General features: G+C 34.1%; 3 protein-coding genes across 3 annotated transcripts in view; 2 read left to right on the forward strand and 1 right to left on the reverse strand.

Moving 5' to 3' along the window:
• LOC100374464 (methionine synthase-like) overlaps window positions 1-3,045 on the forward strand; it is a 23,057-nt gene extending 20,012 nt beyond the window's left edge. Inside the window, exons 23-25 of the mRNA XM_078008037.2 lie at window positions 800-901; window positions 1,041-1,244; window positions 1,515-3,045. Of these exons, the coding sequence (XP_077864163.1) occupies window positions 800-901; window positions 1,041-1,244; window positions 1,515-1,616 (408 nt within the window). The 3' untranslated portion in view covers window positions 1,617-3,045. The remainder of the gene's footprint in view (window positions 1-799; window positions 902-1,040; window positions 1,245-1,514) is intronic.
• On the reverse strand, window positions 2,812-21,385 carry LOC102805306 (protein-cysteine N-palmitoyltransferase HHAT-like). Its single transcript, XM_006814700.3, has 12 exons — window positions 21,113-21,385; window positions 17,581-17,736; window positions 14,719-14,786; window positions 14,495-14,611; window positions 13,914-14,108; window positions 13,078-13,293; window positions 11,691-11,862; window positions 8,735-8,885; window positions 7,799-7,834; window positions 4,176-4,377; window positions 3,712-3,853; window positions 2,812-3,128 (listed from the first exon to the last, which is right to left on the reverse strand). Exons 2-12 carry the CDS (start codon window positions 17,693-17,695, stop codon window positions 3,037-3,039), a joined length of 1,506 nt encoding a protein of 501 aa, XP_006814763.1. The 5' UTR covers window positions 17,696-17,736; window positions 21,113-21,385; the 3' UTR covers window positions 2,812-3,036.
• LOC102805415 (uncharacterized) lies at window positions 18,563-19,270 on the forward strand. The gene has a single exon (XM_006814701.1). It carries the CDS (start codon window positions 18,563-18,565, stop codon window positions 19,268-19,270), a length of 708 nt encoding a protein of 235 aa, XP_006814764.1.
• Window positions 21,386-23,366: the final 1,981 nt, after the last annotated feature.

Here is a 23,366-nt window from a genome sequence, read left to right on the forward strand (position 1 = left end):
TGTGCATATTAATCACCTACCTTATTAGCATAATTAGTTAATTTTCAGCTTTTCACCTGATATCTCAAGTACTAATCATCACATTTCAATGAGACTTGCGACATAGATATTCTAGGACTATGCAGAGACCTGATTAATTTTGAGATAAAAAATTGTGCCTATTAATTACCTAATTTGCATAATTAGTTAATTTTTTGCTGTTCTATGGCTGTTGCACTGATGTCTAAAAACCACTCATTGGATTTCAATGAAACTTTTAAATAGTACCCATCACATTTCAATGAACCTAAGACTATGCACCATATTAGTTTTTGGTAAATATTTATGCTTCTTAATCACCTAATTAACATAATTAATTAATACTATTATCTCAAGTATTGATCATCACATTTGAATAAAACTTGGTACATAAATGCTCTAGGACAATAGACAGCCTGATTAATTTTGGGTTAAAATCTGTTCATATTAATTCTCTAATTAGCATAATAATTAATATTTTTTTGGTTCTAATCACATTCCAATGAAACTTGGTACATTGTGCAGACCTTATTAGTTTTACACCTAAATCTGTTCATATTAGTTACCTTATTTGCATAATTAGTTTTCAGTTATTCCATCAATATCTCAAGTATAAGTAATTTTGAATTAATTTTTAATGTGTCTCCAAAACTCTCAGCACACGGGAGTTCTTTCTAAGCTTTCTTTGATTATAAAATTGAGGATCCCCAATCCAATTACACACTAACTACTAAAGTATCAGTTCTGCTTATATCTTATTAATTTTACAATTCATTATCAGGCATTTGCAGAAGAACTTCACGAACGTGTCAGGAAGGAACTCTGGGGCTATGCATCGAGTGAGGGGCTAGGAGCAGAGGATCTTCATAAAATTAAATACGCAGTGAGTACCTCATTCAAATTGTATTTCTCTGCATCAAGTAGAACATATAATTGTCTTATTTTGATTCTCTGTCATTATTCTTGAATGTTGTTTGCCCAATCACTACTCGTAATACACCAATAATCAATTTTCATTTCAGGGTATCCGTCCTGCTCCAGGTTATCCCAGTCAACCGGATCACATGGAAAAACTAACGATGTGGAATTTGATGGATGCAGAGAATCAATCAAGGATTAAACTAACAGAGTCATTAGCAATGGAACCAGCTGCGTCTGTGTCAGGTTTATATTTTGCCCATCCAGAATCGTATTATTTCTCAGTTGGTAAAGTCAACAAAGATCAGGTAAGACATGAGAGTATGCGATACAAATTTATTCTGGCATGGCGTGGTTAAATGAATAGACATTTCTGTATTTGTTTGTTTCACACGACACAAAACATTATTTAGTTTATTATACCAAGGACAACCTATGTCTATACTATTAAATGTCTTTTGTGTTCCATTGTAATTTTAATCCTTTACATTCATAAGTTTATAAGCATAACAACACAGTGCAACTATTTTTCAGATTCATTCTCTATTTTCACGAAACTCTCATTTTAACTTTCACAGGTGATGGACTATGCCAGTCGGAAAAAGGCTGATATTCCTGAAGTTGAGAAGTGGTTGGGTCCCGTGCTGGGTTATGATCCTGATGTCGACAATGACCAATGATGAAATGACTTGACCTGTGAGAACAGCTGACAAAAAAGATAACTGCATCTCATGGTTGATCACTTATCAGTATTGCCTGGTAATGTGGATAACAGCGGATTTCCATTATTGTTGAGACATTTTTTTAAAAACAAAACTTTGGATCCATCGTGCAATCAGGCAGTTTTTTTCAGTGATAAACAAAAACAAATTATTTACTATCATAAATATTTTTGAACGCACATCAAATGCAATCACATGGTGGGTGTGAAAACAATGTTTTATCAGTCTTACAAAGTGAACACATTAATACCCCATTACAATTATGATGATGTTCCAGCTGGTCCTACATGTGTAGGCGATGCACTGGACACAGTTGAGAAAGAGTTACACAACTGGAATGAATAAAAACGTCTCCAGCAATAAGGATCAACCAGTGATATGATATTATAAATTTCAACGGAAAGCATTTACATTAGCAGTCTTGTATGGGGGAAAAGAACAATTTGTTTTTGTTCAGGTGTATTTAAATTATTTTTATTGGCGTTTTACCAATCATGTGAAGTTTGGTTGAGTCAAGGTTATGTAAATTTACAATTACAAATGTCTTCTATGCTCATGGTCTTCAAATCAAATTGACACAAGTCAAACTACAAAATGAATGAGGCTTGGGAAACAGTGGTCATTAATTTTATCGTGAAAGTCTGGATACAATTTTTCACATCATTCTAAGGTTGAGTTTCTAAACTTCCTATAGATTACATTGCAGAAGTATACTGCTGGAAACATGGAGTCGCTATTTAAACTAAATGTATTTATTATTGGGCTTGCTTTGCTGTTTTAGCTTTGTCATATTTTTTTTTTATTTGCTTGTTATTTTAATATACTATATGGCCAATCTTGATATAATATATATTGTTTTAAGGAAGCCTTTTATGCATATAAAATTTTTGTAAACTGCATTAATTTTTATATATTAGTTTTAATATAGAAAGGGGATGTTCAGCATGCACATTAAAGGGACATATGCTGCAACTTTTACATATTGATAATACTACATTTGTTCTATTAGAAGTATGTTGCTAATTGAGATGTATGCAAGGCAAATGGTTTATTGGGATTTTAATTGTACCACTGTTCAGTTAATGCTGACTTTACTTCAGCTTATCGATAAATCCAATCATGTATAAGCTTTAAAATAATTGTGGCACACAAATTCTGGTTTTACAATGTTTTATTACTGTTATACAAAAGTTAAGACAACACATTACATTACACACAATGGTGAAATGAAAAACAATACAGTACACATATCTCACAACCAGCTGAGGAAATGTGACCTCTATAATATGCATAAAATAACGTACACTAACTACACAGCACAGCACACAATTTGAATTTGATAATTCACTATACATTGTGCATAAATAAAACAAGTCATTTAAAAATAGTTCCATCTTGTTTGCAGTTTAGAAACTAACATAATTTGACAATAAAAAACCAGAACAAACCATAATGTTGTATTCGGCCAACCTGAAAATAATAAAATTAACACGTCAGTGAAGAAATTTAACTCCCATAAGCGGCATTGGTAGATTGTTATGCGACATCCCAAGGAAAGGGTTTGTGAATTCACACATTTCAAATGTATTGGTACATGAAATTCAATTAAATGGAATTCTGAAATGATTGCCAATAAAACATTGAACATATTTCGCACAAACTCAGTTCATTCCCCATAGATACAATAAAACTAAATCACTGTTTTGACATTACAGTGTCAATATTAATGAACACTAGTGTTTTGTGTATTGACAAAAGTACTGACGTTTGTTTCGTGGTATTTTGAAGTGCATTTGCATAGTTTTTTTTTCGTTACGTGAATACAATTTTCTGCTCAAGCAAAACTAGAATAAAGTACAACTATATCATGCTTGACATTGTTCATACTGCCTCATAATACAACAACTCTGCAATTCAATTCCAAACAAGAACAAAACATGACCACACAATTGTCCTATTAAAGAGGTTTTAGAGTGGGGAGGTGATTTAAACTGGAAGAGTGGTTGCCAAGTTAGAGTAGCCATCTTCCCAGGTATGGATGTTCCCGACTTACCATCCTGGAATATTCTGTTAAAATAAATAGAACCAAGGGTATTGCCTCCAAGGAAAACAAGATTTGAGATGACAGCCATAATGAAAGATGGACTCATCACAACGGCTTTCAATCGATGAACAAAACACTCTGGTAGTTGTGTCTGAAAAACAGAAGATTCAAATAGCAATTACAAAATTCTCACTGTGGCTCTTACATAGAATTTCTGGAGTCTTGGGACAAAAATGTGAAACTATTTGATGATCTGAATTTGCATGTGTTGTGTGTTTACGAAGTTGGACCAGCAAACAACGCATCAGTCCAAAAATGCCATCTAAAAATAGAGGGCGCTGTTGTCACCTCCACTTGCAAACTGAATGCAATAATATTATTCACTGATTTTGAATTTTGACAATCGCATGTACTTCTATAACAGAGAAGTTACATCTGGATTTATTCGAAAAGTATATATATCCAGCCATTACCCGCACATTCTCCACCAACTTCAAATCAAGAAACATGTTTCCCAAGGTTTCCATACTGACTCCCAACCAATTGAGTAGACACCAAATGTATAAATGACTTTCGCCGCCGTGCCAGTATGCCACGTACATGAAACAGGACAAGGATGAAATGAGTTGATAGAATAGGCCATGTCTGGATCCACCAAGTGGACAATAGATGTACCTGTAAAAGAGAGTATGTGCACAGGTATTTAATGATGTCATTCTCTTATTAGATTGTAAACTAATGAATTCAGCCAATAATCAAAGAAAGCTTAGAAAGAACTCCCATGTGCTGAGAGTATTGGAGACACATTAAATATAATTCGAAATTACTTAGCTGAAAACTAATTATGCAAATCAGAAAATTAATATGACCAGATTTGAGTGTAAAACTAATCAGGTCTGCGCAATGTAACAGAAAATCTATGTCTCCAAGTTTAATTGAAATGTGATTAGAACCAAAAAATTATGAATTATTATGCTTATTAGGGAATTAATATGAACAGATTTTTACCCCAAACTAATTAGGTTTGTACATTGTCCTAGAGCATCTTTGTACTAAGTTTCATTGAAATGGAATAATTAGAACCGTGAAAACTCCAAAATTTCGTCCCCTCTAAAAATTCGACCGCCTATTTATTTGCCGGGTTTCGGTGTTTTATTTACCTCCAAATTTTCGACTCCACTAAAAATTGCCGACTCATTCTTATTCGAAAATTTCGACCAGTTTTAGTTTTCCCCCAAACGAAAAAAAAAACGGTGTGAGCGTTCAAACGGGACCTTCCTCGAAGGCATGATTCCGGGTTTCTGATTGACTGAGAGATTTTTATTTTATTGGTAACGAAAATATATTCTAAATAAACGAAGTTTCAAATAAAAACGAACACAAAAATCTCGGCATGCTGCGTTTCTGAATTGTTGATTATTACTGTACTCAAAAGTGATTATAATAATGTACACAAAATAAATTTGTTGAATGGTTATGAAATACTAGTCACGATAAAAATCATACACGTGTACTCTTGAATAGACAAACGTCAATGACTACGGTAAAACTTAGACTCTATTTTAGCCGGCAGGATTAATTGAAATGTCCGAAAAATGACGCCAAAATACACCTTAAAAGTCCCATTTTATTTTCTTAAATCCCATTTTATTTTTTAATCCAAGGGCGAATTTACGGCAGAATTTGGTCCCTCAAATAAGGGACACGTGAGCTTTGATTCTAACCGGATACATTGCACTGGGTCGGGGAGATAGTTTGCTAAACTTCCATGCATCTTTTGTCCAATGGGTACCTGTACTTCGAACATTCGCAAGTTTTCCTAGGTAGTGCAAGACAGCTTTGTCTTTTGACCTATTAGTTTTGTGCTGACCTCTTCTCCGCGTCTTGATGTTTTGTTTTGCTTGTCATAATACTCACTGATTGATGACTTTGTTTAGATTTTGAGTTACAACTCGGCCACGACCTTTGCTTTTACCGTGAAACATGAGGAAGTTTACGTCAATTGACGGACATTGCATTTTTTAAAAACTAATGAAGCACACTGTCTATCATCCCCATTTTTTCATTTGCTGATTTCTATTCTGAAAAATTCGACCGTCCGAAAATGCACCTTAATTTTGACTCTAAAAACACGTCACATATCTAACACCAATTATTTAAAACCGGTCGAAATTTTGGAGTTTTTACGGTACTTTAGATATCAGTGTGAAAGCTTAAAATTGGTTAATTATGCAAATTAGGTAATTAATATGTACAGATTTTAACCCACAATTATTCAGGTCTGTCTATTGTCCTACAGCATCCATGTACATTCATTGATATGTGATGTATAGTACCTGAGATATTAGTGTGAAAGTTGGTTAATTATGCAAATTAGGTGATTAATATGCACAAATATTTACCGGAAACTAATTGGGTCTGCATAATTCTAGATTCATTGAAATGTGATGATTAGTACTTTAGATATCAGTAGAAAAGCTGAAAATTAATTATGCAAATTAGGTAATTAATATGCACAATTATTTACCCTAAAACTAATCAGGTCTCTGCATAGTCCTAAAGGATCTATGTACCAAGTTTCATTGAAATGCGATGATTAGTACTTGAGATACCCGTGGAAAAGCTGAAAATTAACTAATTATGCAAATTAGGTGATTAATATGCACAAATATTTATCGAAAACAATCAATCTCTGCATAGTCCTTGAGTATGTAAGTACCAAGTTTCATTGAAATGTAATGCTAACTACTTATATCAAATGCTGAAAATTAATTAATTATGCAAATTAGGTAATTAATATGTACTGATATTACCATAAAACTATCAGGTCTGTGCAGTGTCGTATGACATCTATGTACCAAGTTTCATTGAAATGTGATGATTAGTACTTGAGATATCAGTGGAAAAACCGAAAATTGACTAATCATTATGCAAATTAGGTAATTAGTATCCACGGATTATTACCAAAAACTAATCAAAACCTAGCATTAGTTCAGAGCATCTATGTACCAAGTTTCATCAAAATCCAATGAGTGGTTGTTTAGATATCAGTGGAACAGTCATGGAACCACTAAAAAATAGCTAATTATCATGCAAATTAGGTAATTAATATGCACGGATTTTTACCAAAAATTAATCAAATCTGCGCATATGTTCAGAGCATCTATGTACCAAGTTTCATCAAAATCCAATGAGTGGTTCTTTAGATATCAGTGGAACAGTCATAGAACAGCTAAAAATTAGCTAATTGTCATGCAAATTAGGTAATTAACGAGCATGGATTTTTACCAAAACCTAATCAAATCTGCGCATTGGCCCAGAGCATCTATGCACCAAGTTTCATCAAAAACTGATGTATGGTTCTTGAGATAGCAGTGGAACAGTCGGACACACATACACACATACACACACACATACACACATACACACACATACAGACACACTAACTGCAAAGACTCCCATTTTGTGCTTCGCACATGGGAGTCAAAAATGTTTGCACTTTGACCTTATACATTCAATGCTGGTGCCATGCTGGTGTTACCTGTTTACACGCATTTTTAAACGCTAGTACAAGGCTATACATTGAATCCTAGAGCCGATTAAACTCTCACAAAATGTAATCTTCATCATATATTATCACCCAGCTAGCCTGAAAAGGTCATGTGATTGCGTCTTCCGCAGTGCTCCAAACCCAACAAAATGTACTTTTTCACTTCCCCAAAAAATTGCAGGAGCCTCAGATAGTGACAGCCATCAAAGAGTTTATTCGTTTGTTTTCATTATGTGTGACATTAAAGGTGCTGGCAAATTTCCGCCAAATGTTTATCATCTTGTTGAAAACGGTCTGTGATTTTGCCGGCAATGCAAACACAGCCTTTATTCACGGTGTTACCATGGCCACCAAAATGAAACTCATTGCAAGAAGGCAAATTCGCAGTATTGATCTTGCCGACAAGACATGCGCTATTCTGTCAGGCATTCATGAGGTCTGATACAGTTTGTTCGGCAAAAGCACTACTCACACCTACATGACAGGCTAATCAGCCACCATGCACATCACAGTTTCACATAGAAACCCTTATCAATATACACTTACTTCATCAGCCAGACATGTAAACCTTTATCAAAATATCTGTACATAAAAACAAAAACAAAAAAACTTCAACACATTCAGTCGAGAAATCAAATGCAATACAAACGTACACATTTCATATGATATGCTGTCCTGCGAACAAACAAACATAGAAAAATAATGTACTGAAGAATATCTTATTTTCAAATGAAATTTCTTTACTAAAGCAAAGATAAAATCGAATGAAAGTACGTTTTTTTTTCCTCTCATGTATGCAGTTATGACAAATCAGTAAATTTAAATTAACTTTGTGGTTTTCAGTGACAATAAATTCTAAAAAGCTAAAATGAACTATTTCACATTTCAGTGATTGGCAAAAAAATATTTCCAAGAATGTATGTGCCAGACTTGCCAACACTGAACTGTAACTAGATAATTGGTAAATATAACCAAGATTGAGAAAGAATGGACACAAATTATTCATCTGGTTATCCTGGTCACGATAAATAGTGAAAGGGCGGTAGTTGTCGCACTACACATGTGTGACATTTGTGTTGATAAATACTGATTTTCCCACGATGCAATGCACTCTTCTACCGGTACTGGAAATCAAAAGTATGAGGTTTGACCTAGGTTTGACTTGCACTAATTATCGCCAGTGACTCCTTCGATACCTTCCAATCACCTAAAAATATACCTAATTAATGCTTAGTAATGTCTTAGTTTTATTCGTTAATATGCGCAACAGCCAAAGTCGCCATCTTTGTTTATATGATACCTACATGTATATATCTCGTGCATTTGTGGCACGACTACCGCTCTTAAGCATCAGTGCACAAGTGAACTCTATACCTCGCCTTCATCATTACAGGTAAAGCAATGAACAAATAAAATTATGATCAGTATATATGATCAATTTAAATATCGGATTTCCCTTCATTAATAAACAAAAGAATCTACCTCCACATGTCCTTGAATGTATAGAGGGCGGCAACACAGGCTGGTTGCTTTGGAGAGTTTATATGGTCGAATAATGCCAGCGTATGAGGTAGCCCGTACATGACCACGTACTTGACATGGAAAAACTGAACATGAGTAAATCCAATACCAGCTGTCAATATAAGGTATAAAAATGTTGTTAGTATTAAAAAGATAATTGTATATAAATGCATCTACTTTTAGTTATCATTGCCCAGTAGAAATCTGATAGAAAAAAAAAATTTCCAAAATCTGTGTGAAACCATTTCCCAAGAATTAAATATTAACCATCAGAATTTTATTTTATTTTCCTAATAATAAGAACCCATCATGTAAAATTTGTTGACTACCGGTATATGCTAAGGAAAACAATTTTAGGACACAAATCTATTTACCATGGGAATCAAATATAACAATATTGCTAACAAAATCTCCATTTTCATTTTCATTTTTGTTGCCGAAATGTAGTTTGGTGACTATACTTTTTTTATTTTTATTTTGTCAGTAGCAGTATGAAATAATAAAATTACATTGTAACACTCAAGAAATTTACATTAAAAATTTGAGAGTCTTATTTTTTTTCTAACAGCAGGAATTTTAAAATCAAGTGGATTTGGAAAGGTGTATATGACTTTAGTTAAGGTGGTGCAATTGTATGATGTTAAGACACAAATTACTGAAAAATGGTTAATTATTCACTGGGTTTTAATTTTGCTTATTTTGCTGACTGGGAAATGCGCTAAATTGAAACCTGGTGAATATGTAAAGTTTAGCATAGAACACATTATCTAAATGGTAAAACCGTGAATTTAAAACCCACTGATTATGCCTGAAATGCTAAATCAGCGAAATTTAAACCCAGTGAAAATTAATCATTTTACAGTAGTTTAAATTGTTCACCATTTGTTGTACTCTGTGTATTCTCCATGTGCATGTATATATGTTCACATATATTTTATATTGTAACACCCCACCCACCCCTGGAATCTGCCACAAGTAAAGTTAACAACTTGTAAAAAAAAAAATATATTTCATATGGATGTGACAAACATAGATTGATTTGCTCTATCTAGGAATGTTTATTCAAGATGACTTTGTGACATTAAATTTGATTGGTTGAACTTTAATATATAGTCACATGACTAATCCAGACTTTACTTTTAATGTAAAGCAAATATCAATTTAATAGGTAATGCAAGTGCGCTTTGTGCAAACAATGAAAAACAAACACATTCATTTGTATACATCCTATATCCACTCATCTGTATTTGTACATCCATTTAAAAGAAATTTCATTACACAAATCACATACAATGTTGTGTATTTTTTTTGTGTGCAAACATGGGTATATCTTATATATTAATTCTTTCATGTATAGATAAAAACGAAATAAAAAATTATTTAAAAAAATATATACCGATATATAGATAATGCTATTATAGAGTGGGTCACGCACAGTATTATTAATTAATTAAAATCATTTTGTATTCCAAGATCTCTTTTCCAATATTACTGTAAAAGGACTAATATTCACTGGGTTTAAATTTTGCTGATTTACCATTTGGGGCATATTCAGTGGATTTTAAATTCACGGTTTTATCATTTAGACAATGTGTTCTATGCCCAATTTTACATATTCACTGGGTTTTAATTTAGCGCATTTTCCAGTCAGCGAAATAAGCAAAATTAAAACTCAGTGAATAATTAAACCTTTTACAGTATTACATTAACATTGCAACATTATTTTTATTGTATTTGTTTGTTAGCAATAGCAATGTTTGTTCAGAGGAATTGCGGCTTATATTGTCCCAATAATCGTCCGATTTTCCTGAAGCCTAACGTCCATGAACATCTCTACATACCTGTATATGAAAGTCTTAGGAAAAGCTGTATTTTACCTCAGGTAAATTAAATGATTTGATTGGACGTGCCAGGAAGCAGATTCTATCAATCAGCAGCCTAGTATCAACAACTCGTCTCATTTTCAAAATTAGAGCAATTGATTTTGCCATCTTATGTTTGACTTTGCATTAGATTATCATAGAAACTTGGTGTTCTATTCACCATGGAGCCACACCAGAGCAGGAATTCTACCAGTATGTTTGCTGTTTTCACTGTGTTTGATTTCATCAACTGTGAACACAGGTTTATAAGTGGGAATCCTACCAGTATGTTTCCTGTTCTCATTGTGTTTGATTTCATCAACAGTGAACACAGGTTTATAAGTAGGAATTCTACCAGTATGTTTGCTGTTCTCACTGTGTTTGATTTCATCAACAGTGAACACAGGTTTATAAGTAGGAATTCTACCAGTATGTTTGCTGTTCTCACTGTGTTTGATTTCATCAACAATGAACACAGGTTTATATGTGAGAATTCTACCAGTATGTTTGCTGTTCTCACTGTGTTTGATTTCATCAACAGTGAACACAGGTTTATAAGTAGGAATTCTACCAGTATGTTTGCTGTTCTCACTGTGTTTGATTTCATCAACAGTGAACACAGGTTTATAAGTAGGAATTCTACCAGTATGTTTGCTGTTCTCACTGTGTTTGATTTCATCAACAATGAACACAGGTTTATATGTGAGAATTCTACCAGTATGTTTGCTGTTCTCACTGTGTTTGATTTCATCAACAGTGAACACAGGTTTATAAGTGGGAATTCTACTAGTATGTTTGCTGTTCTCACTGTGTTTGATTTCATCAACAGTGAACACAGGTTTATAAGTGGGAATTCTACCAGTATGTTTGCTGTTCTCACTGTGTTTGATTTCATCAACAGTGAACACAGGTTTATAAGTGGGAATTCTACCAGTATGTTTGCTGTTCTCACTGTGTTTGATTTCATCAACAGTGAACACAGATTTATAAGTGGGAATTCTCACTGTGTTTCAAGCATAACATTGTTATATTAATCATTCTTAAAATGTACTTACCAAGAGACCATGTTGGAAGGTATTTAAATAAATACAAATTTCTGTGAAATGCGGTAAAGTACACAAAATGGAGCCCAACTTCTATAAATAATGTCCAAAACAATACCCGCAATAAATTCTTACATATCGCAATAAATTCTGTTTTGGTTAAATTGGTTGGCACTTCATTCATCTAAAAAAAAGGAAGTACCAACAAGTGAACATTAACAATTAACATAGTCCCCGTTCATTTTTTAGTGATTTTGTCAATTATAAAAAATGATAGGTGTAGATTGTTGGCCTGGTATTAAATTACAAACAATGGTAATTTCATATAGTACATTATCCAGGTATTGTTCAGTCAAAGTGGCACCTCCTACATTGTAGCAATAAGATAATTCTCATATCGTACAAAACAAATTGTATAATCCACACATAAAACACATCCAGTTTGACATTTTGAATCAAATCAAATCATCAGGCATGATGTTCCTACCAAGTTTGAAAAATTTCACTGGCACCGACATGTGTGAGACATAGATGATTATGATTAAAATAAAACAAATTGGCCACCATAGTCAATCTTTTTTAATCTGTTTCCAAATGTGAAGTGCATCAAGGTTCTATAAAGTCTAATGTATGTACAAAGTTTAAACAAAATACGCCCACACGACTGAGATCTGATTCCAAAGTAACAGAATTGCTCAATTTTTATGAATTTTTAGCACTGAAAACGTTGCCAATCAGCTTTCTTACATTGTATCAACAAAAGCATGGCGCATACATATGTACAATAATCCATAACGTATATGTGTGAAAGTGAATGTAATCACTCAAGACATGTCAGAGATATCGCCCTGTATGAACATTCATTACGAACAAAATGACCAACTACAGTCGGCCATTTTGAGCCTAATCTTCAAAATAAGCTTGAGAGCATTTCTAATTTCTGGTTCAGGTTTGGCTAATCGCCCATCCCTTCCGAAATGCTCCAAATTTGAATGTGTAGTAATAAAACATTGAACTTATCATCTGTCTATATTAAATATACAAAAAGATATTCCAAGTTTCCAACTTGTCATTATTAGATTTTATGGTTTTTGTTGTACCAGCGGTATATGCGCCGATGTGTTATTTTAGATTGTCAAATTTACTATACATACTTGGGGTCCACAAAATTGTTACCCGAACTAAAACAAAATTATTTTTTGAACTTACTTAGAGTAAAAACCCCCACCCATATGAAAGAAATTAAGTTGTTCATTCTACGTTTAACTATGTTTAATAAACTTTCGATTTTGTCGCTAACAGGACATGTTTCACACTAAATATCTTTGGTGACATTGCAGTTCAACTAAATATACATCACACCACAGTCCCTGTGTAGAGTCACTATGATCATACTTACCTGTTTATAAAATGTATCAAATGTCATGACAGGTCCACAGAAGAACAATGGATAGTAAAATATATAGACCAGATAGTCAAACAGACCCGGATGTGTGTGTTCACCATTGGATGGTAATTTACAATATTCTAATGCAAAACTAAGAAATCTCAAATACGACATTGCCAGTGTAAAAACCATTAGATAATATTCATCTTCATCCTCGTACAGATCACTCTGAAATACAGAAATAGCATGTGACTTTTACTTTTCTAATAATCTCCCCAGAATAATTTATCATGTTCTACATTATTTTATTTATAGTTTATAGGTTGCAGATGATTGTCAGTCACATTTTTCTAATCTGGATGAAACTGTTTTGAAATATTATATTTTTTTTTACAATCAATAATTGTTGTCTGTGACAATCAGTTTACTTGTGATTGGACAACCTGTGATTGGATAATCAGTGCCACATGTGATTGGTGATTCAGTGCCAGCTCTTACTGGACATTCAGTGCCACCTGTGATTGGACATTCAGTACCACCTGTACTGGACATTCACTAGCACCTGTGATTGGACATTCAGTACCACATGTGATTGGACATTCAGTGCCACATGTGATTGGACATTCACTACCACCTGTGATTGGACATTCAGTGCCACATGTGATTGGACATTCAGTGCCACATGTGATTGGACATTCAGTGCCACCTGTGATTGGACATTCACTAGCACCTGTGATTGGACATTCACTAGCACCTGTGATTGGACATTCACTAGCACCTGTGATTGGACATTCAGTGCCACATGTGATTGGACATTCAGTGCAACCTGTGATTTCCAGCAAACTTACCTGCCAAGACTTCATAGGATCATGATTAACAATCACAAGTTGGAGAAGACCGGTTATCCAGCAGAGTGATGGCATCTTTAACAGCGATACAGTGTACATAATAATGGCATTGGCCAGTATGAAACCAAATGAAAGATTTCCCAATACTAAATAGAAAGATACCAGGGAATAGGCAAGTAAAAGATGTTGGCGATACTGTAAAACAAACCAAAAAATACCAATATTACTTAAATTGATACATTATTTTCATATTACATGCTATGCAATATCTACAGAATGGTAACTATGGTAACAGCTGAATCATTCAGTCACGAAAAAATTATACAATTATACAACAGAAATCTGTCTGACCATACCTAGTCATTAAACAGCAATGAAACATTTAAAACTGATGTCATGGAAACTGTTTAATTATTCAGAACCTAGCTACGCAATAAAAGTCAGTGTTCTGCCCCCAAAAGTTACAGAACAATTAAAATGTAATTAAAAATCTGTTGTTGTTTTTTTTTAAACTTTTTTTTAAGAATTTTGGTTCTCATTAAACAGACCTCACACGGACTGGAAATATTTATGAATAATACCTGTGGTAAAAATGTTGTTGAAAACCATCCAATTACTATGTGACCAAGGATACCTAAGAAGACAGGAAGTGTAAACAAAGCATCGGTCCAGAATTTCCATTCAAAATCAGCAATATCCTTAAAAAAAATTTTTGACATCAAAAATTAGCTTTAAAAAGGCAATAAATGAAGAAGAAATTTTATTCTAATAACATTCAGCCAACAAAAAATGGAATTTCATTTACCTTCTTCCTCCCTTCAAACACCTTCCATCCATCCTCCAGGTCGTACTCGTATAAAGTATGCCATTTATCTAAAGATTAAATAGGTCAATTTAGCTAATCAGAAGGAAGGTAATAATACATTAGTGTGTCGCCTAGACACTAACGTATTATTACCTTTCTTCTGATTGGCTAAATTAGAACGGTTAACTCGTGAGCAATTTTGTATTTTTCTGTCATAAGTACAGCGGTGTACAAATTATACAAAAAAATATCTTCTCAGTTTTGACACCCCCCCCCCCCCCCCCCGATATATCCAAAGTCTTAAAAAAGCATCACAGTTAAAGGGTGGTGGTCGTCGCGTAGCACATGTTTTAAATTGTACGTAAACACACAATGTAATTCACATTTGTTGTTGACGTTGGTATGAGTCTCATATCAAACAGGATCTTCGTAGTGTGATAATTTCAGGAAAAATAACAATATTTTTTACATAAGTCGCATAGGATCCATGCAAAAACCTAAATATTTTTGTCTGAGCAAACATTTTCTTAATGTTGCCAAATGTCATTATTTTTCGCATATTTCATTGATGGATTCATTGTGTTACTTCAGACAGCTACTTTCATGAAATGAGGTCCATGTGAATTCCCTTGAATCAAACTGCAACAATTTCAAGCAGATGAATTTCTCATTCTTGGCTGATATTGCATGCAGTCTTTGTTTCATCAGCCTGTATCAGTAAATACTTAATCACAATACTCTCAGTACAATCAAGGATTTCCAGTCATATTTATAAATATTTATAAACTTCACAATTCAAATTCAAACAGAACTTTTCTAGTGGCCCACTAAATAAATTTTCCAGTGATTGGCTGGTTGGATCCAAATGCCATTGAAATTTATAAAGATGAAGGGAATGCCTTTGTTGTACTGAGAGTACCGTAAAATCTGTATTAGAAGCCGCATCCCTAATAGAAGCCGCACCCATTCTTTTTGAACAATTGAGAACCAAAATTCACAATTTGTCATATGTTTAGATGCTCTAATAGAAGCCGCATCCCCTCGGTTGAATTGTACCATTTTAATAGAAGCCGCAGCTTCTAATAGAGATTTTACAGTACTGATCAAAAACCTGTTCTGTTTTTTGTTTTTTTTATTATATACAATATATATATATAATAACTTTTTGAAATGCAGTTTACAACCCCATAGGCTATTATAACTGTTTTTTTGGCACTAGAGTGATTTACATACAAAATAACCAACCTCACCACTGGACTGATGATATTATCAAACACTTATAGAAGATTAGCCAAAAATCAGTTGTTTTGGTCTCAACATTTTTTTGCTTGTAAACGCAGGGGCAATAATAAGACACAACTCATTTTGATAGAATGGTTTCTTTTGTGTTGAGTTTGTTGTGTTTCTAGAAACATATCAATGTTGTTTTTTGGTGAATACAGAACATAATTTTGTTTCAATTGAGAATTTTGATATGCCAATGAACAAATGTTAACAATTCCGATTGAAGCATCTTCCATATAAATAGTTCGTCTTTGGTTGTAGAAATGTTGATGTCACTGTATGTAAAGATGCACACTCACAAAGTCCACAACATTCACTTCAGAGTCTTATAGTCCAGACCCAAAATTTGTGGATAATTTTTGTGCGCTGAATAAGAAAACATTCATCATTTAGGGACGCCCCTTAATAATCAGTATAATTTGATCAAAATCATATATAATTATAACAATAGAATTAAAACACTATAATTAACCAAAAATCAACAAATGATATATCAAAATAATAGGCTCGACGTGTGAATTATGGCTGAATGAATAAAATTGGGGTTCGTCTCGAGTTTTTTTAATTATTCTGATGTGAATGAAAAAAAAATTACTATTTTCCAAAAAACAAATTCCCCAGTAGTTATGAACGTTCATCTGATTTATTGAGTTACATATCAAACAGAATTATTACAGAATACAGCACTGTAATCAGAAAAAAAAAATGCAATATTTGTTGTGAAGATATATGAATTTCAGTAATTCTGCATCCTTATAAATTCTATACAAACTGAAATGAGAGATTTTTTTTAGTTGATAGAATAACATTGGGACTGACCCCACAATGATGACGTCCGCCTCTTTAATTATTTATGGGACACCCTCTTAACAAAAAAACACAGGACACACTACATCCATACAACTTGCACTTTACGCACAATACTGGATGTTATAGCAAACTACAAATTTTAACCATCAATTGTATTTTAAAATTTTTCATTGAAGCCCACGTGACCTGACACACATGTTCAAATTATTTTTTCACATGAGACATGTCATCAATGTACACTGTGTTAGTTGACTATTTGGCTGGATTAATATTAAAATTCATACATCTTTATAAAAATCAAGGAAGAGATCAGGTTTGTGGTCACATATATATATCATCTATATAATATGAGGTTATTACGAGGCTACCTCAAAGTACGCACAAAGACAGTACAGTGGGAGTATCGACCAACGCACAGCGGAGGTCGATGCGATGGCGTACTATCTGAGTGTGAACTTTAAGGTATGCTCGTAATAATCTTATTATTATACATTTTTTCCTTCTAAAGATATATCATGGGAGTGCCGAAATCCAAAAATTTTAGAACAGAATCAGCGAACTTCTTTGTGTGGAGTCCAGTCAAACCCTGGTGGCAGCCATGTTTTTTTATATTATTAGAGGATGCTTACACACGTATTCATTCCATATTTGGAATTTGCTTTTCCTTATATAGTAGAATCAAAATACCCCGTAAAATATCGCAAAATTTCGGCACACTGTAACTTATGGAATTACTGTGACAGATGTATAATAATAGTCTTTACTTACCTCTTGTTACAGTATATGCTCTATACAGTGAGTATCCTAATGCACCATACCATATACACCCATATACAAAATACTCTATTACTGTGACCAATCGGATGGCAGAACGGTTTGGCATCTTTTACTTCTTTAGGAGTAATAGTTAATCGATGCAATTCCCTACAAATAAGTTTGAAGTTAGGATATGCAGTGGGATTCTAGGCCCGTTGCCCCCAGGCATTTTGCCCCCAGGCCTCTTGACCCCCGGTCTTTTGACCCCGGCCTGTTGCCCTCCAGTCTGTTGCCCCCCGGTTCATTTGCCCCCCTGTATTTTAGAATTCTGACTGACTGTAATTGGGCAGAATATTGTGTGCGTTGGTAATATTTTGTTACAAAATTTGTGGTTAGCAAGGACTCAACTGTGTCGTTCGATGTTATTTTACTATCAGCGCATGGATCAAGAGAATAAAATAACATTGGGTGAGACTTGGTAAAATTTTTTTGGCTGAGATTGATCAAAATGTCCTACAAATATCCAACTTTTCGTTTTTGTGTGTTCTATCGGTGGTCACATAATAGGTTGACTATACCATGAATGCTATATATTAATATATTTTTGTCAAACTATGAGAACATTACATTCGGTAGCTTTTGAAAACATGTGAACTTTAAATAAACAATGGTGTGACAAAAGTTATTGACACATTTACTATTAAGTCAAATCTGTTTCTCTCACTGCTACTAATTACAATCAGTAATGGACGACTTTGACACTGGCATATCTCTTCTCTTACCGCATACTATATAAGTCAATATATGCAACCATAAATATTGTAATATGTATCATGTTTACATGCTGGAAATTCACAATTTTTATACTGTGATGTCATTCAATCAATTTTATGTTATTGTTTCTAGGTCACACCTCAAGGCGATCGTTTCTTGCAATACGACAGTGAGGATGTAAACAACCGTGTTCTCCTCTTTGCCACAGACACTGGCTTAAATGTTCTACAAAACTCAACTACCGGGTAACTGGTTTGCCGATGGTACTTTCAAAGTTGTCCGGGAATTATTTTACCAGCTATACACTATGCATGCTTTGATGGAACAATATACAGTTCCATGTTTATATGCGCTGTTACCAAACAAACAAGAAGCCACTTATACAAGACTTTTTTGCCAGATTTTCAATATAAGACAGCAACTGAATCCCACGTCCATCATGAGTGTCTTTAAATCAGCAACAATTAATGCTGCCGTCACTGTATTCCCTAATGCAACAAGGAAGGGGTGCTTTTACCATCTGTCGCAGTGCGTTTACAGAAGAGTACAGGCTGAAGGACTACAACAACAATACCAAGAAGACAATGACTTTGCGTTAGAAGTATGCATGCTTCCAGCGCTGGCTTTCGTAACAGCAGAAGTGATTGACGCATTTGAGACTTTGCAACAAGAATTATCCTATGAAGCCAATATTATAGAAGATTATTTTGAAGATACATTTATTGGACGCAATTGTGGTCGACGCCACAACTGTCATTGGCAGCAACCAAGATTCCCTATATCACTGTGGAACATGCATGAGAGAGTTGAAGCGAACCTGCCCCGTACCAATAATCACATCGAGGGTTGGCAACGGCAACGGGCTGGGGGTAAATGGCCGGGGGACAAATGGCCGGGGAGCAACGGGCCTACATCCATGCAGTGGTAATATTGTGTTTCTTGTTTCGGTTTTTGAATACTTGACACATGATAATGATTACCGGTAGATTCAACCAATCACGCTATGGTATCAACAAAGATTCACCCCCGTTCTATGGTACTCTGCATGGACAGTATGAGAGTTCCAGTGCATTTATGACAGATGATAGAACTCCTGAGACAGTAGCCATAATGGGAATGTACAACACTGATGTACATAGCAATACATCTCAACAACAATTCAACACATCAACAATTATTGTGCTACAAGATATTCATATTTGATTGGGTATCCTTTGTGGATAATTCAGTATAGGCTTCTGCTGAGGATAAAATTAACAATGGGGGCTGATACTATGCTAAACTTCTTGGCCTATTTCCATCTTGTTTATAGCCATGCACAAATGGGGGGAGAAATTTAAATAAAAATGTTTGTCTGGTTCATGTAGTAAATTAAAAATACGCTACTGTAATATTTATTTACATACACTTCATATTAAGCAATACGTTTTCCTTAAGTTTAATTTACCTTTCTGCGGGTGATGACATGTTTTAAAATGATGAATCAGAAATAGTGATTTAGTTTGAAAGCAGCAGTCCAGATTTATGATATGTCCTCATATGTGACATGACCAGTAGCTTTGCAACAAACAATTACCAGTAGACAGTACAAATGATTGTATATAAAATGAAATCCATTGGTGTGGTTTTACTGGACTATATGCTAACAATATTAATATACATATATATTTAATATGTAAATTCCAATATTCTCCAGGGTACTATTCCGGAAATAGTAGGCCACCAGTAATTCCAGATTCAGGTGCAATGTTCAGAGACTAGTACATTTGTATAGTATACTGACTAGACTAGGGCTTGATGACTTGATGATACGTGGCTGCTGAGCTAAAAATAACAGTAACGATATACATACCTTGCACCACCCCACCCCACCCCAACACTGTACAACACATACGTCTATGAGAGACAGTGAAATTACATGGTACAACAATTGTCTAAACTCAAAAATATACATAATCATAATCATGAACACATACAACTTCAACTTACAAAATTAATTTTGTTAATAAAGAGCAGGTGGCCACAAGTCTATGGATGAGCAGCTAGCGCCAATTTACCCTTAAATGGATAATCTTTAAATTGATTGAAATATGCATGTGTAGATGGCCTATTTATGTTGTGAATTATAACAGCACTTTCCTGTCTCTGATTTTAGACTTTTGCAAAAATATATTTACACTGTTTTGTTAACAAAGTAGCAATATTAATATCAGTTTACCATTGCAAACTGCTACATTTACTAAACTACTGGTATCAATACAGCTATTGTGTTTGTGAAACAGTGAGCTATATTGCAAATACTGTCGGTTAGGTTCTTTTTCGCTCACAGTAAATGTCTGACCGATACTCTGTGGTAGGTCGAGTTAATAATAAAAATTGTTGAGAAAGCATGATCGATGGTTGTTTTTCTCCTCTGTGTAATCATGGTGTACCGGAGTTTCATACGTAGATGCCTGGCTTTTCTAGTCACAAATAACGATTAATTTAGTAAGTTGAATTGTTATGTTGTGATGATATGCATATTTTATATTTTTTATGCATAAATTGTTGTACTACGTAAGTTTACTGTCGCCCATATACGTACGTGTTGTAGAGGGGCGGGAGGGGGATGGGGCGAATACCGCAACTATTATTTTCACCTCAACAGCTACGTACAAGTCGTCGAGCCCCTGTCAGCGATTTAGTTGATTTTCAAGGATTATTTTCAGCTGACAAATACGGCTTTTGTACACACTTAGAAATATTTAAAATGAATATTACGTGATCTTACCAATACTTCTTGTGTAATTTTTGAGTTCACCTGCACAAGCCCCCACCACCTTGAAGAAATCACGGAAGAAGTATTTTACTTCCGCGTTCAGCGTCAGCGTGACCGTGCCTCACAAGGAGAAAGTGGGAAGCATCTCCTGATTTCCAGGATTTCAGTCTTGCTTTGCGTCGGAGCAACACGACGTCCACAAACAACACTGTGCAGCAGATCGACAGTTCCAGCACCGTAACGAATGAACACACAATGAGGTCGCACTCGAGGTCACGTCAGACATTTGTGAAATCAAAAAAAAAAAAAAAAACAGGAATAAAAAGCACAGATTTTACACCGCCTGGTGGCGCTACTCTTTATGTTACAACAGGATAGTGGAAGATAATAATTTGTGGAAGATAATAACATATTAGGTGAGATTCAGGGTGGATTTAGAAAGGACAGACGCTGTGAAGACAATATCTTTACACTCAAAGGTATTGTGTCTCAGCGAAAATCTCAAAACAATTCTACATATGTTGCTTTCCTAGATTTTTCTAAAGCTTTTGATCGAGTTTGGAGAGATGGACTTCGGGTTTCACTGTGGAATGCAAGAATTAGAGGAACATTGTGGAATATAATTAATGATATGTATGAAAATGTTTTTAACAAAGTTAACTTTAACGACATAGAAACGGATTATTTTGAAACTACAGAAGGGGTCAAACAAGGATGTGTGTTAAGTCCTTTACTATTTTCAATTTACATAAATGAATTTGCAAAAATGCTGCAGGATTCAAAATTAGGGGTAGAAATAGGTAAAAAGATAATTCCTGGACTATTTTGGGCAGATGATGTTGTCCTCATCGCAAATAATGCAGATGAATTACAAAATATGTTAGACATAGCAGCAAAATTTGCAGACAATTGGAAATTAAGTTACAACAGCAACAAATCCCAAGTAATGTATTTTGGCAAAAAATTGCATAGAAAAGGCACACTCTGGAAATTAGGAAATCTGTTACTAGAAGAGACTAACACATATAAATACTTGGGAATAGTTATTTCTAAAACTATAAAGGACCATGCACAATTTACTGAAATTTACAAGAAGGGGATGAAATTAATAGCATATTGTAAAGCCATCATCAATCAACACAATAGTTACAATAGGTTTGAGTATGGTGATGTATTGTGGAAGAGTATAATTTTACCATCTATTAGCTATGGATGTGGTGTATGGTTTTTAGAAAATAACGATGATAGGAAAAAGTTACAAAGTCTGCAATATCAGTTTGGCAAATTCCTTTTTAAAGTCAACAGAAATGTTGCTTGCTCTGCTGTATTAGGGGATTTAGGATGGGCTAATTTGAGCTACACCCTTGATACTTTTCGAATTAAATATTTGAACAGATTACAAGAAATGAATAACACCAGATGGACCAAAATTGTTTTCACAGAATTGCACAAGTCGTATGTAAACAACCGTAAGCTTATTTGGAATTGGTTAACATATGTGCACAAAGTACTTGAAACTAACGGATTAGACCATGTCTATGGGTTAAACATACCTAACAATATAAACTGGCTCAAAAGCTTTTATAAAATAAGTGAACAAAATGAAGTAAAAACGTTTGCAGATCAAATATCTAATATGAAATCACTGGAACATTACAGTTGGGTTAAAAGAAATAAGGAAAAAGAAAACTATATAAATGATCCCCTTGATCATCATGGCATATCACTGTATTTTAAAGTCAGATCTAACTCACTGGATTTAGAGGGTAATAAAATAACATGGGACAAATATAAAGGGAATGGAATGTGCAAGCTATGTAATGACGACAAAGAAGATATTTATCATTTTCTATTTTTATGCAAAGCAACTTATCATTTAAGACACAAATTTTATGGAGATTTCATGTACAAAGTTCAAAACCTTGAAGTAGACCCAACACTTATTAATAACTTTCTTTCTGGAGGAATTAATTTTAAGTTTAATGTACTTTTTAGCGACATATTGTGGAAAGTCAACAATAATTTGGGGAATATTGTATCCAAGGAAGTTAGAGTATTTATTACTCAATTGTATAAGTATAGAAAAGAAAGTTTGAATTTAATGTGATTTTTCTTCTTTCCTTTTTCAAATATGTATGATTTGGTTGTTTTCTTCTCTTTGTTTGCCGCTCCAAAGGCTAATAAAATATTATTATTATTATTTAGTGTCACTGCTTACCGGACCAATGTCAAGCTGAACTTGAGAGAATAGCTATATTTGCATAGT

Source organism: Saccoglossus kowalevskii, chromosome 2 (genome assembly GCF_978046115.1).
Source record: "Saccoglossus kowalevskii chromosome 2, keSacKowa6.1, whole genome shotgun sequence".
NCBI lineage: Eukaryota > Metazoa > Hemichordata > Enteropneusta > Harrimaniidae > Saccoglossus > Saccoglossus kowalevskii.